Genomic DNA, 12,252 nt, shown 5'->3' with positions numbered 1-12,252 from the left:
TACCAGGGGGTGGGTGTTTGCAGTTATGGCTTGTTAATATTCTTAGATTTACTTTGCATCATATGACATCACATTAAATAATAAGACTAAATTTCAGTTTTCGGTGAACAGTCACAACATGCAGAGAATTAAACAGAAATTTCTTACATCTCAAGATAAAAGTATCTAGAGTAGTTAAAAAAGGGAATTAAAATGAAAATGAAAAAGTTTTAGACAGATTTTAAAATTAATAAAAAATGAAGAACTGATGATGGCATAAAAATGGCAGGAATTTAATTATGACTCAGTGCAGCACAAATTATTTCACTGTAATTCAGCCACAAACAACTTAAAGTAATTTCAGATTGATATTACAATTTTCACACCCTTACCTAGTATCAAATCCACGAACCACTGCACCCATTGATTTTGCTGCTCCTGCAGAAGCCAGGCCAGCAACCCCTCCTCCAATGATCAGTACCTAGAATGATAAGTCTCATTAACCAGCCATTTAAATAAGATACCTTAGGATAAAACCAAATTTGCTTTAGCAGATTCCCCCTTACATCCAACAGCTTAAAAGCTGTAATTCCTAATTACACATATCTAAGAGCCAGTTCTTCTGTAGCTAATAATTTATCTAAGAAAACACAGGTGTTCTCCTTGATTTATCTTCCTTTTTTCCTGCTCTAATTCTACTTTCATTTCTCTTCAACCTAATCCACCTGTAATTCCAAATAAGTAAGCCCTTCCATTGCATTCCTCAATGCACCAGAAATACCAATATCTCTGAATTTTCTTAACTGCTTCCTTACCTTCTCCTATAAACCCAACCCCATATAGCTATTCTGATGTTTAAAACTAAGTAAACTTAAATAAAACTGAAGTTATTCTATTATTCCCAAAACAAAACCAGAACAGATGTGAACAAAAAGTTGTATGAGAATAGTTATAGCGATTTCTAAAGTCTCTAGAAAAAGTCAAAAGGCAGGAAAAAGTCTTTCAACATAGTTTCAGCAACAACTACCTCTGCTCAGAAATTAACATATTCTTTTGCCACAGTATGTGTTTAATTGCACATACCTTTGCTGGAGGAACTTTACCAGCAGCTGTGATTTGACCCGTGAAAAATCGACCAAAGTGATTTGCTGCCAGGACCACAGCCTTGTACCTGTCAATCAAGGATGAACACATATCAGTGTTTTCTCAGATTCAGTAAATTCCATTCATTACATCAATCTAAAAGATGAACATTTAACCAGAGCATGTGTAGGATAAAGCAAGCTTAGTATTTTCACCACTGAAACAAGCTTAATAGTCTTTGTTCATATTTCTTGCCATTTGTTCTTTGATTTGTTTTAAACCATGGAATGCATTTTCATACATAATTTTTGGACTGCAGTATACTGGATGTCTACAACTAATCATTCTCACAAATAAAATTTTACCTGAAAAATAAATGTGTAACTTGCCAAAAATTAACTCTGTGGTCTTTAAAACTACCTTCTAAGGCTATAACCTGAGGGTCATTATGGAAGGGAGCATGAACAAGTAATTACAAAACCCAGAGCAACTCTGCAGTTGGCCCACTTAGGCCAGCAAGGGCACATTCAAGAAAGGTACTCTGACCCAAACTTCACAGAGCTATATGGCTTAGGACAAATAGCTTAAACTTGCTACTTTATTTGCCCCAGCCAAGAATTGGTAGCTGGACACCAAGTTAACACCAGCAGAGCTACCTGAAAATAATGATTAATGTGTAATTTCATCTTTTCTTAACAACAGGGCACATTTTCTTGCAATTTTACTAACAGTGGTGTGGTTCAACGGTCCCATTCCACTCTTTTTCCTATCTCTAGCAGAGAGATATAGAGGTCTGTATGCCATAAAAGTAGCTCAGATTTGGAATATATTTTGTATATTTTACATCTTCAAATACATTATGAATTTCTGTGTTGTATAGAATCACACCAAATGAAAATATGGGGAATAAGTTAACATGTGAATGGATGTACACTGTTTGTGTGCGCAAAACCTGGCAGCCTTCGCAATGGTTTATTATGCCTCAGACATCGTCTAAGTAAAAAGTCAAAAAAATAATAACTTTAAAAAAATAAAATAAACTAATTAAAGAAATGTGGTATAACAACATTTTAATTCACTGCAATACCTAAAATGCTAGTTGCAAAACATGGAGATGGTCTGACAATATTTGATCTTTTGTTTGTAACTGCCACTGCAATTGCAATCACACTGAGTGTTGTTTGGGTTAGTTAGCTCCTAGCAACACCAGATCCCCATGACAGACAATCTGTGCTCAAGATAACCTAGTTCAGCACAAAAAGGTAGTAGACAAAACAGTCAAGGAATTGGAAAAATTGTGTTCAGTTTTGTTTATTTTAAAAGCATTGCTCTGATTTGCTGTAAAACTAACCATAAGAAACTTTAACACCACCCTGCTTGCAACAGCTCTGCATGAATATAGAGATGTAGAATCATTTTAGATATACCTAATATCAAAGTACATGATTTTAAACCAGCTATACTTAGTGAAGCAAAAAAAACCAAAATAAATCCATACCCAGCAATGTTGGCCATGGAGCTAAGTGCATCATATCCCTGAGCAATGGTGACCCGTGGAACCTGATCCATAGCCAAGACAGTAGCTTTTTTTTCTGCAAGTTTTTTCAGGAGGTCTGGATTTTGTGCTGGGTAGATAAAACTAATCAGGGTTGCTGCTGTCTTGAAAAGATCTGCCTCATGTACACCTAGAGATGAGTTATACATAGGAGCTCTCACCTGAAAAAAGACAGAAATTTCCAAGTTAATCAGAGGAAAGAAATCAGAACACATTCCACTTCCTTTCTCCCAGGCTGCAGTCTGTCCATTCCCATCCAGAAAGTACAGAAGGGAGAAAGTATATCAAAAGATATTTACACAACTGAACAGAGTAACTGCACTTCTCAGCTGCAGCCAACATCATGGAATTGGCACTAGGTGGACTGGTGACAAGACAAAAATTGTCAGCACACGCCTTCAGAAAAATCTGATGACTTCTAATTAGCACCTCCTGCTTTTACAACAGACAGCTACCCTCAAACCCACCATTTTTAAGCAAAATGAGTACTCAACAGATATGACAATTAAGCTCTACAAACTAAGAACCACCAATCAGGTCATAGTGCATGACTACATACAGGGTATTTCATGGCAGATGTCAAGCAGACACTGATCTACATTCATCTACATTCACTTCTGGGTTTCTCACTTTTCTCCAAAGAGAAACCTACTTAAAAGGGTTGTTCAAAAAGCAGCTCACAGAAATTCTATGCTCAATGGGATAATTTTAAACAGAACAACTGAAGGAAGCCACAATAAGGTAAAGGTCTTTTTCTTTTTTTTCCCCCTTCAGGACTCTGCACAGCCTAAGACCTCTCAAGTAAGATTGCTGTTTTCTCCAATTTTTAAACACACTTTTGCTGGGTTTCAATTCAGAAAAGTTACAGAATCATATTTTCAAAATCGCAAACCACTCTATTTAAAAGAATAACTAGAGTTATATGTTGCAAATTTTGGATAAAAGATTTCTTAGAGCAGGAATCTCATCTGATTAGATTCTAGAACTAGTCTACCTCACTCCAGGAAAAACAACTCTTAGGTTGTTAAAAACTCTCTAAGAAATTACCCACATTTTTTTTCAACACCGTCATTTACGATTTTTTTTAGTGTACGTGCACACAGAGCTACCAAAAAAAAAATACAAAACTTGAATTAGAACTCAAAACGGAAAACACTAATTTAAAGGACCTTATTTACTGAATTTTCCACAGATTACTAGAAAAAAAAATACCTATACATTTCTCCAAGAACAATGTAATAGGAAATATACTAATAAAGCAATTACTTTCACAATCAAATCAGAAGCCAGGACTTCCTTGGTCCCCTGGATCTTTGCTCCAACTTCTCTGTAATGGTCATCAGAAAATCTGGAAGCTTCTCCAGCACCAGATTCCACCACAACATTGAAGCCTTGCTTAACCAAGGCTTGAACTCCAGCTGGTGACAGAGCCACTCTCTTCTCATTCTCAAATATCTCCTTTGGGACACCTACAGTCAGCTGCTTATAAGGAATTCCTGTAAGAGTGGCAGAAAAGACAGCATTAATTGTACTAAACACTAATTAATTGATATAAGGGACACTCTTCAATGTTGTACAGACACATGCAGACACATGTCACAGTTAGAAATTCTCCCTCCTAAGGGAAGAGGAAGCAGAATGCTATTTTCTAGGAACCTCATTTACATTTCCTTAAATTACACCATCTTCCTAGAGAACCTTGTTCTCTCAGCAATCAGCAGGTGAGCACAATCAGCCACACAAGCAATAACAAGTGTTTGGTGCAGTTCATACCCATTGGCATTTACAGAGTTCCAACTGTATAACTGGCATTCTGATTTACACAATACCTGGTGTACTGGTGATAACAGATTCTGCCTCAGGCCAGAATTTAAATCGCTTTCTAGTTACTTCCAGGTTATTGTGAAGAAAGAAATAAATGAGCTTGAACAGTGGAATTGCATTTTAACTGAATACATTTGTAATGTATATCAAATTACAACTTTAATATACATTACAATGTGTAATATATATCAAATTATCCCAAATCACTATTACTGAATGCAACATATGCACCAGAAAGCACATTGAAAGGCATAACTACATCAATGAGCTACCATTAAAGTTGCCACAGAAATGAAAAATGTGAATTCAAAAGTAGTTGAAGAATAATGGAATATCCAGCTACTAGTTTCTTAGAAAATATTTCTCTTCAAAGTTATTTCCTTGTCCTAACTTGTTCAAAGCTCCACTGAGTAACACTGGGAAACTGCTGACACAGAAATTTGGGGTTTACTTAAAGTTTTCAAATTACAAACATCAAATTTCACTTGAGTACAATTTGGGGGCTTTCAGTCTCATATCTGTGAGATAAACTTCTCTGATCCAAACAAGTGTTTAAATACATTATTTATGAATACACAGGCTCAAGCAGAATAATCATACATAAAACTATTACATTGCTTCAATTACACTGACAGCATGCAGTCCATGCTAGGCATAGGCTGAATCCTGTACCAGCTTTCACTGACATCTATCCAGAATTTAAGCCTGGATTGTGGCATTACTATGCAAGACATTTACACCACATGAATATTAATAAACTATAATTTGAGCAGTCTAAGCGGTCACTCATATTAATGATCAAACAACAACAACAAAACCCACCAAAGAAACCCCAAAGCTAAAAAAGGAGAGGAAGAGGACAACAGGCTTGTTTAAAATCACAAATCTCTTTTTAGATTGTCCAACAATACTATGTATTATGATACAAAATATTGTACCAGGCAAAGAATGCAAATTTTAAGAAGGCCTCCTTATGACTTTGAGATAGAAACATGCAAAAAAAGCTAAAAACAAACTACAATATAACAGCTTTCAGGAAACAGATTCAGATTTAAAATATGAAAATAAATTATCTATGAAATTGAATGAATGGACTACAATGTGCTTAAAGCTCACAATCTGAAAATGTTTTGGTTAGAAACTGTCAAAATACTATGTTCTGAAAAAACAGTGCAGAGTTGCTAAGAACTGGTACTTAAATACCTACTTATACCTCTCAGCCTACTAACCCTTCAAAAAAAAATCAATACATCCAAAATGAGAGAATGGAAGCCCACCAGAAAAAAGAAATTCATTATTTCTAGTTGCTGCACTAGGAGAGGTTGTACTGAGCCATTTGACACCAGGAAGAAGTTCTTCACTGAAAGGATGGTTAAGCACTGGAACAGGTTGCTAAAGGGAAATGGTCAAGTCACCATCCCTGGAAGTGCTCAAGAAATCACTAGATGTGGCACATAGTGCTATGATTAGTTGACAAAGTGGAGTCCACTCAAAGGTTGGACGTGATCTTAGAGGTCTTCTCCAAACTTAATGAGTCTATGATTCTAATTACTTTTACTTTTTTTTTTTAATTTTAGCTTTGTCTTTGAAATTTGACTAATAAAATAGCATCAAATAATTTGAAGATAGAAGTGTTTTGATGTTTTATAGGGTGGAGAACATTTGAAATGTTTTAATCACAAGACAACACTCAAATTCAGAAAGACATACATTCATAGAACAAAGTCACAACAGAAGCAAAAATGCACATCTGAAATAACAGATCCACAAAGGTAACAGAGCTTTGCAATGATTTGCTCCACCAGCATACACCAAATCTAAACATCACCGTGCAGCTCAGGCCATACCTACCACAGCAGCACTAACCACTTGTTACCAGCTGTGGTAACTGTTGCTGTCACTCAAATTACCCTTGTCATTTGAAGAGACTTTTCTCCTCATCTCTTCTAATTACTACACAATAAAGTTCTGCTTCTGATTTTCACTAAATCAACTCGGTGGAAAAGAGCTCTCTTGTCTTTCAGAAGCAGGAATGAAACCTAGAAGATTGAAATTTGTTAGGATAACAGAAACTAATCAGAATTTCAGAGAGGAAATAGCTCTAGGGTAGGATAGTATGCAAAAAGTTTCAAAAAGCACTGAGTAAACAACCTTCCCTTTCTCCTTTTGGAAATTTCTGTGGCACAAGAATGCTGAAAGGGAGGAAAGGAGGGGAAGGGAAAAATAAGGGGAAAAAGGGGAAGAAAGGGAAGGGAAAGGAGGAGCAAATGGGGGAAGGAATAAATTATAGCATAAAGGAAATAGAAACTGCAAATTTAAAGGCACAAATACATTTGACTAAAGCCTTTCTTTTTCTCAAGCAAATCTTTTTAGCTCCTAAGCTTCTAATGATAATAGATGATTCTCATTTCCATTTGCTCATTTGCTGCTGTGTGGCGTATCAGAATAGAAAAATAAATGGCTAGAAGTAACAGGACACAAATATACACTCACTACATGCCAAATGTGTTTCCTCATTCCTCACTTCTTTGTTTATTGGTACATCTTACACGCAATAAAAATTAGTACAACTTTTTCAGATGTAAAGTATCTGCACCTTTTTTAGTAAACAGAATGAGCACAGATCAGCACTGAGGAACATGCTCTTCTCCAGAGCTTTGGGAGATCAAATCCAAGATAAATACTCAACAAGTCTCATTTGCCTTACCAACTTTTCTTCAGTTTCCCACTGTACCAGAACTCTAGTAACCCATAAATACAAAAGCAAATTAATAACATAAGCAAACTGTCAGTTTGCCAGCTTTTACCTAGAGAAGATATAGGACATTTTTCAAGTAGACTGCCCTGAGCTTCCACATGATTCAGCACCAAAATGGAGCAGGTATCCAAAGCTTAAAAACAAAGAGCTATCTTAAAACTGCAGCACAGATCTTGGGAAGAAAGGGTTAAAAAGCGGAACACTGGCAAGGAGGATTGCAAAGCTCCCTTTCAGCTGGAAATAACTCTTGATAAGCCTAAACGAACAGCAGGTCTGTGATGATTTACTGGTGCCTGTTTCTCCACTTGTTTTCCTCTGCCTGGGTCCTGCTTCAGCAATACCCCGCTAGTGAAGTAATGGAAATAAATTTACCCTTTGGATTCTAGACATGAGTTTGTGTTTTCCCAGCTGCCTGTTTGCACTGATACAAACAATTGGTACTCTGGCTGGAGGAACTTTGCAATTAACACAGATTTGGTTTGTTGAATTCAGCAATTTCATCGAAGTCAATAGTTTCCAAAGGTTGAAACCAAGGATTATATTTAGGACCTTAAGTTTTATTTTGAGGAAGCTCGTCTGCTATTCTTGCTAGGGGTTTAAAGTTACATGAGAGTGTGAAGCCTACAAGTTGTCTCTCTAATCCTTCACGTCAGATAATCTCTTTAAGAACTGCCTTGAGTATGTTTTAGTGACTAACTGCTTTACAACATCATGGACATCTTCCAAATACTGACTGATATACACATACCCAGAGCACTTTTTCCAGTCATGAAGTTTCTTAATATACTGAGTAGAAGATACACAGTACTTGGATTCTGCCACTATCAGAAGTAGAATCATTAAATTTCACAGGTCTTAAAATGAAGTGTACATTCCTGTGAAATGCAGTGGCATATACATAACTTAGAACTTTGAAAAACTAGTAAGAAGCCACACTCTCATTTCCTTACCATAATCCTAACTGTGCAATGAAGACATATTCAAATTTCAGGTAAACAAAACTATGACAGTGACTTTCTCCATGTAATTTCTATCTACAAGAATCTTAGAGACAATCTAAGTGAAAACTATAGCAAAAAATACAGGTTTTTGATCTCCTTAACCTGACTTTGGAAAGTAGTCTGCAACAAAATAGTATCAACCAATAGAGAGTGACTTAGGGAAAAGGAGTTTTGACTATGTGCCACATGTTCTGGGATTGAAAACAGGATGCCTATTTTTTATGTTACACTAATAACCTTTAAACAAACCATCTCACCTGTTCTGATGATGAGGACATATTCCGAAGAACAGCAATATGATGTTGGCAAAAAGAAAAAAAAAAAAAATGGTACAGAAGATTAAATGAACACCTGATCCCTCCTATTACATAAATAAGGAATTTTAAAAAAAAAAGGAAATTAAAGGAGCATATTTTTTGTTTATAAATAAAATAAAGCTTACCTAGAGAACTAATTGAAAATTAACTGTTCCAGGTTTAGAAAAAAAACAGGAAATTTTAAGAAATAAGCATCAAAATAAAAAGGATTTTTAAAATCCCAAAACAGAGAGGGGTTAAAGTCACAGAGTTGTAGGACAAACTAATCTGGAAGTATACTGGGAAGGTCAGAGTCAGTCACTCCATATGCATTTTTCCCAGGGCTTCAGAAAGTTTTGATTCTGTTTCTGAAGCACAGGTCCTAGTGACTATCTGGCACAAATTATTTTATATCTGTATGAAAGTTGCTATGTTTCCAGTAAGCAAGCAGCAGAATAATAGCTGGCAGTAAGAAAATTATCCATGCTCCAGACTTACTTTTCAGCTGACTCTGTATCTCCGTATTTCTTCTCCTTAAGCTGCTATTGCTTTTGTATATAACATAGCCTAGATTGAATGCAAGCTAATCTGAGACAAGGAAAGTAATGACTACAGCCTTAAGAAGAATCACTGTGACACTAGCCTTCTCAGAAAACTTACTCTTCTTAGTGCTACAGTGATTTTACCAAGAATTACTATGATCAAAGCTAACTTCTGAAAGAATAAAACACAGTTATTCTGTATCTGTTACATTTTGATTCAAGAGCACTTAGAAAGCAAATACAAGCAATAGCCCTGCTTCTAATTTGTCATTAAATTACTGTTTTTTCCTTGATTTGTCCTCTACTGAATGACAAATCACGTTACCAAAGTGTACTACAAGGACAGCTTAATTATCAACCAAGACTACCAAACTTGTAATTCTCCATATTAAATAAATGCATTTCATGAACACTACTAATCCTTAAATGCGTTCACACAACAGGAAGGGGCAACAATGAACATTTGAACAGAAGACACTAATCAGAATTCTCCATCCTTGTAGAAAAATTTTTCAAGTTATTCTTAAAAATGAGAAAATTCACACACAGAGTAGTATACCAGTTTCAGTAAAATAGAAGAGATTCTACAGTTTCATGATGAAATTTGTGGTCAAAGTCAAATACAAAACTGATTTCAAACTCAAACGAGGACACTTACCTGGGATATTTCAGAAAGAACTTTGAACCTAGTTTCCTATGTTGCAGTTTACGCTCCCAACCAAGGGACAATCTACCATATGAAGACTGACAGATATCTCATTCATTCAGATATTTAACATGGAAAAAAAATTGAGACCATCTCAAATCTATGAAAGAAATTCTGGTTACACCACACAACTATGACAGAGATTTATCAGGAGCCCTCAGAGTAAAGAAACTTCCTCTCATGACATTTCTTCAGAAGTTCCAAAATCTTCAGTCACCAAGTTGAAAGGACCACAAAATGCACCATTCCTTGTTAGTACTGCAACGAATTCTATGCAACACAGGCTTCTCAGAGATACTACATGCTACTTTTGTGTCCCATGTTTTCACAACCAGACACTCCTGTTTCGAACAGCACTAGTTTCCTAATACTCTCAAGTATCTGATGCAGTTACCTACTGTCTACATTTGGAAGAACCAGACATGATGTGTGCAATCAGTCCATCTCTCCACATTAATCTTTTGCAGACTAAGATCCTACATCTGCAGAGAAGCAGGGTCTCTAAATTCCAAGGGAGACATGACCTATGCAGTAATAATCGGCAAAAGTATTGTTAAACCTGCATTAAGTATTCTTCAGCCTTCCAACTGTCATGTTATGTACAGCATGGAATAGACAAAAAAATTATCAGTTCCGATCTTCATATACCAGGTTCATGTAAGAAACTGGAAACAAGGGTGCCCCCTTTCCCACTTTTTTTTTTTCCTGGAAATACCTGAACTTGTCCATTATCTGCTGAAATGCAATTTGTGCAAATGCACTAACAAATACATGAAGATACAGATCAATAGTTTTTCAAAGTGATACAATGAAGTGTTTCCTAAACAAAGTCATGAGATTTTTTTTTAGATAGGATGATAATGCCTACATATCCTCATGCTAGCAGTTGCTGTCTTTGTGAGGTCTGTACTTTCTCTCACATACACACAAAGAGCTGCACCACCAAAACTGCCAAAATTCATGGGAACTCAGGCTTTTAACTAAGCAAAGCATTTATTTAAGTACCTTCAAGTAAGGAAAGTATTAGCAGGAGCTCAGACCATGTAACCACAAAAACTGTGTGGGTCCAAAGTGTTCATAATTAACACAAACACCTTCTGCATAAGCCCTATAAAGCCCGTCTAAAATTGTGCTGCAACTGACTCAAGTATTCTGCTGATATGATTTAAGAGTGTTCTATTTTAAGTCATTTCTGTACTAAGGCAGATCTGAAAGAAAGAAAAAAAGAAACAATTTATATTCATGTTTTAAAATAACATATTATTTACAGTACTTTCATCAATTTACCTGGCTTTGGAGCTGCCTGAGACCCAAGCACCTGGTGGGTTCTAAACATTCGCAAGCACGGCATCTTTGCGGAACACACCTTCGGTGGGAGCACATTGCCAAAAACAGGAGCTGAGCACCCACTGACAGCAACACGCAGAAGGCTCGCCATTGCGACTTCAGAACAAATTCCTTGCCACGTATGGAATCCCTACAGCAAATGTGGAAACAAATCAAGAGTTATTAATGACACTGGACAGAAGGCATGTAAACACAGCAGGTTTAGGACAAGTCAACTGCCAGTAGCCACGAGACAATCATTCCTCACCACCTTTACCTTTCTGGCTAGAAAACAGTATCTTTTTTTTTTTCAAAATTAAATAAAATAGCTCTTAACCAAAGCAACTGGCATGACCAGATGACGTGGGGGTCGCACTTCTGCGACTCAAGGCCATTTTCTCTTTACACCATTGCTTTAAAACAGGAACTGTGGTAAGGGAAACCGCGGGGCCCCAAGGCACCAAACAAACTACTCCAATCCCTGCCACAGCTCCCTGAGGAGTCGCCCTGGGTGGGACACAGCTTGCAGGCACCCGGGAGGCTCAGCAGAACAGGCACTCGGGGAGGAACACAGCGGGCAGGGGAGCCGAGAACGCGCTCTTCGCCCGGAATCCCGCCGGGCCCCCGCGGCCCCTTCTCTTTCCCGTCGCTATTTATAGCCCGCGGCCACCGAATGACCTTGGGCGGGCGGCTCGTCCCCTGCCACGCACTGTCCCCGCTCGGGGGACGCTCCGCGGCCGCCACCTCCGCGCTCCCCGCTCCCGCGGGCCCCTTCCCGGGCCACCTGCCTCCTCCCGCGCGTCCATCCTGCCACGCTCCCTCCCTCCCCCCGACAGCGGGACACCGCTGCCTTCTCCCCACCAGCGGCTGGCTCCCGCACGCACCGGGAGAACGAGGCGGTGCCGGCGCAGCCCCACAGGACACGGCGCAAGCGCCCCGCACAGAGCCCCGCACACGCTCCTCCCGCAGCCCCGTACCGAGTCCGCACAACCCCGCACACGCCCCACAGGGAGCCCCGCACACGCCCCACAGGGAGCCCCGCACACGGCTCCGCACGCGCCCCAGAGGGAGCTCCGCACACGCACCGCCGCAACCCCACACGACGCCGCGCTCCCGCCCGCGGTGCCGCCGCCGCGGCTCCGACCGACCTCTGGGCGGGGCGGGGGCGGGTCCGCGCCCGCC

General features: G+C 38.6%; 1 protein-coding gene across 5 annotated transcripts in view; it reads right to left on the bottom strand.

Annotated features, from left to right (window-relative positions):
- Positions 1-12,220, bottom strand: part of NNT (nicotinamide nucleotide transhydrogenase) — a 43,763-nt gene extending 31,543 nt beyond the window's left edge. The window contains exons 1-7 of one of the 5 annotated variants that reach the window (XM_033511316.1): positions 11,032-11,096; positions 8,458-8,462; positions 6,352-6,480; positions 3,884-4,113; positions 2,561-2,778; positions 1,063-1,150; positions 372-460 (exon numbers count right to left, since the gene is read on the bottom strand). In XM_033511316.1, the coding sequence (XP_033367207.1) occupies positions 372-460; positions 1,063-1,150; positions 2,561-2,778; positions 3,884-4,113; positions 6,352-6,382 (656 nt within the window). In that variant the 5' untranslated portion in view covers positions 6,383-6,480; positions 8,458-8,462; positions 11,032-11,096. Of the gene's footprint in view, positions 1-371; positions 461-1,062; positions 1,151-2,560; positions 2,779-3,883; positions 4,114-6,351; positions 8,260-8,457; positions 8,463-11,031; positions 11,222-12,047; positions 12,067-12,155 lie in introns of those variants that run through there. The other 4 variants (XM_015652845.1, XM_015652846.3, XM_033511317.1 and 1 more) reach the window with 4 other exon arrangements.
- Positions 12,221-12,252: the final 32 nt, after the last annotated feature.

Source organism: Parus major, chromosome Z, assembly GCF_001522545.3.
Source record: "Parus major isolate Abel chromosome Z, Parus_major1.1, whole genome shotgun sequence".
Classification (NCBI taxonomy): domain Eukaryota; kingdom Metazoa; phylum Chordata; class Aves; order Passeriformes; family Paridae; genus Parus; species Parus major.
This window is presented reverse-complemented; position numbering and strand designations above follow the sequence as displayed.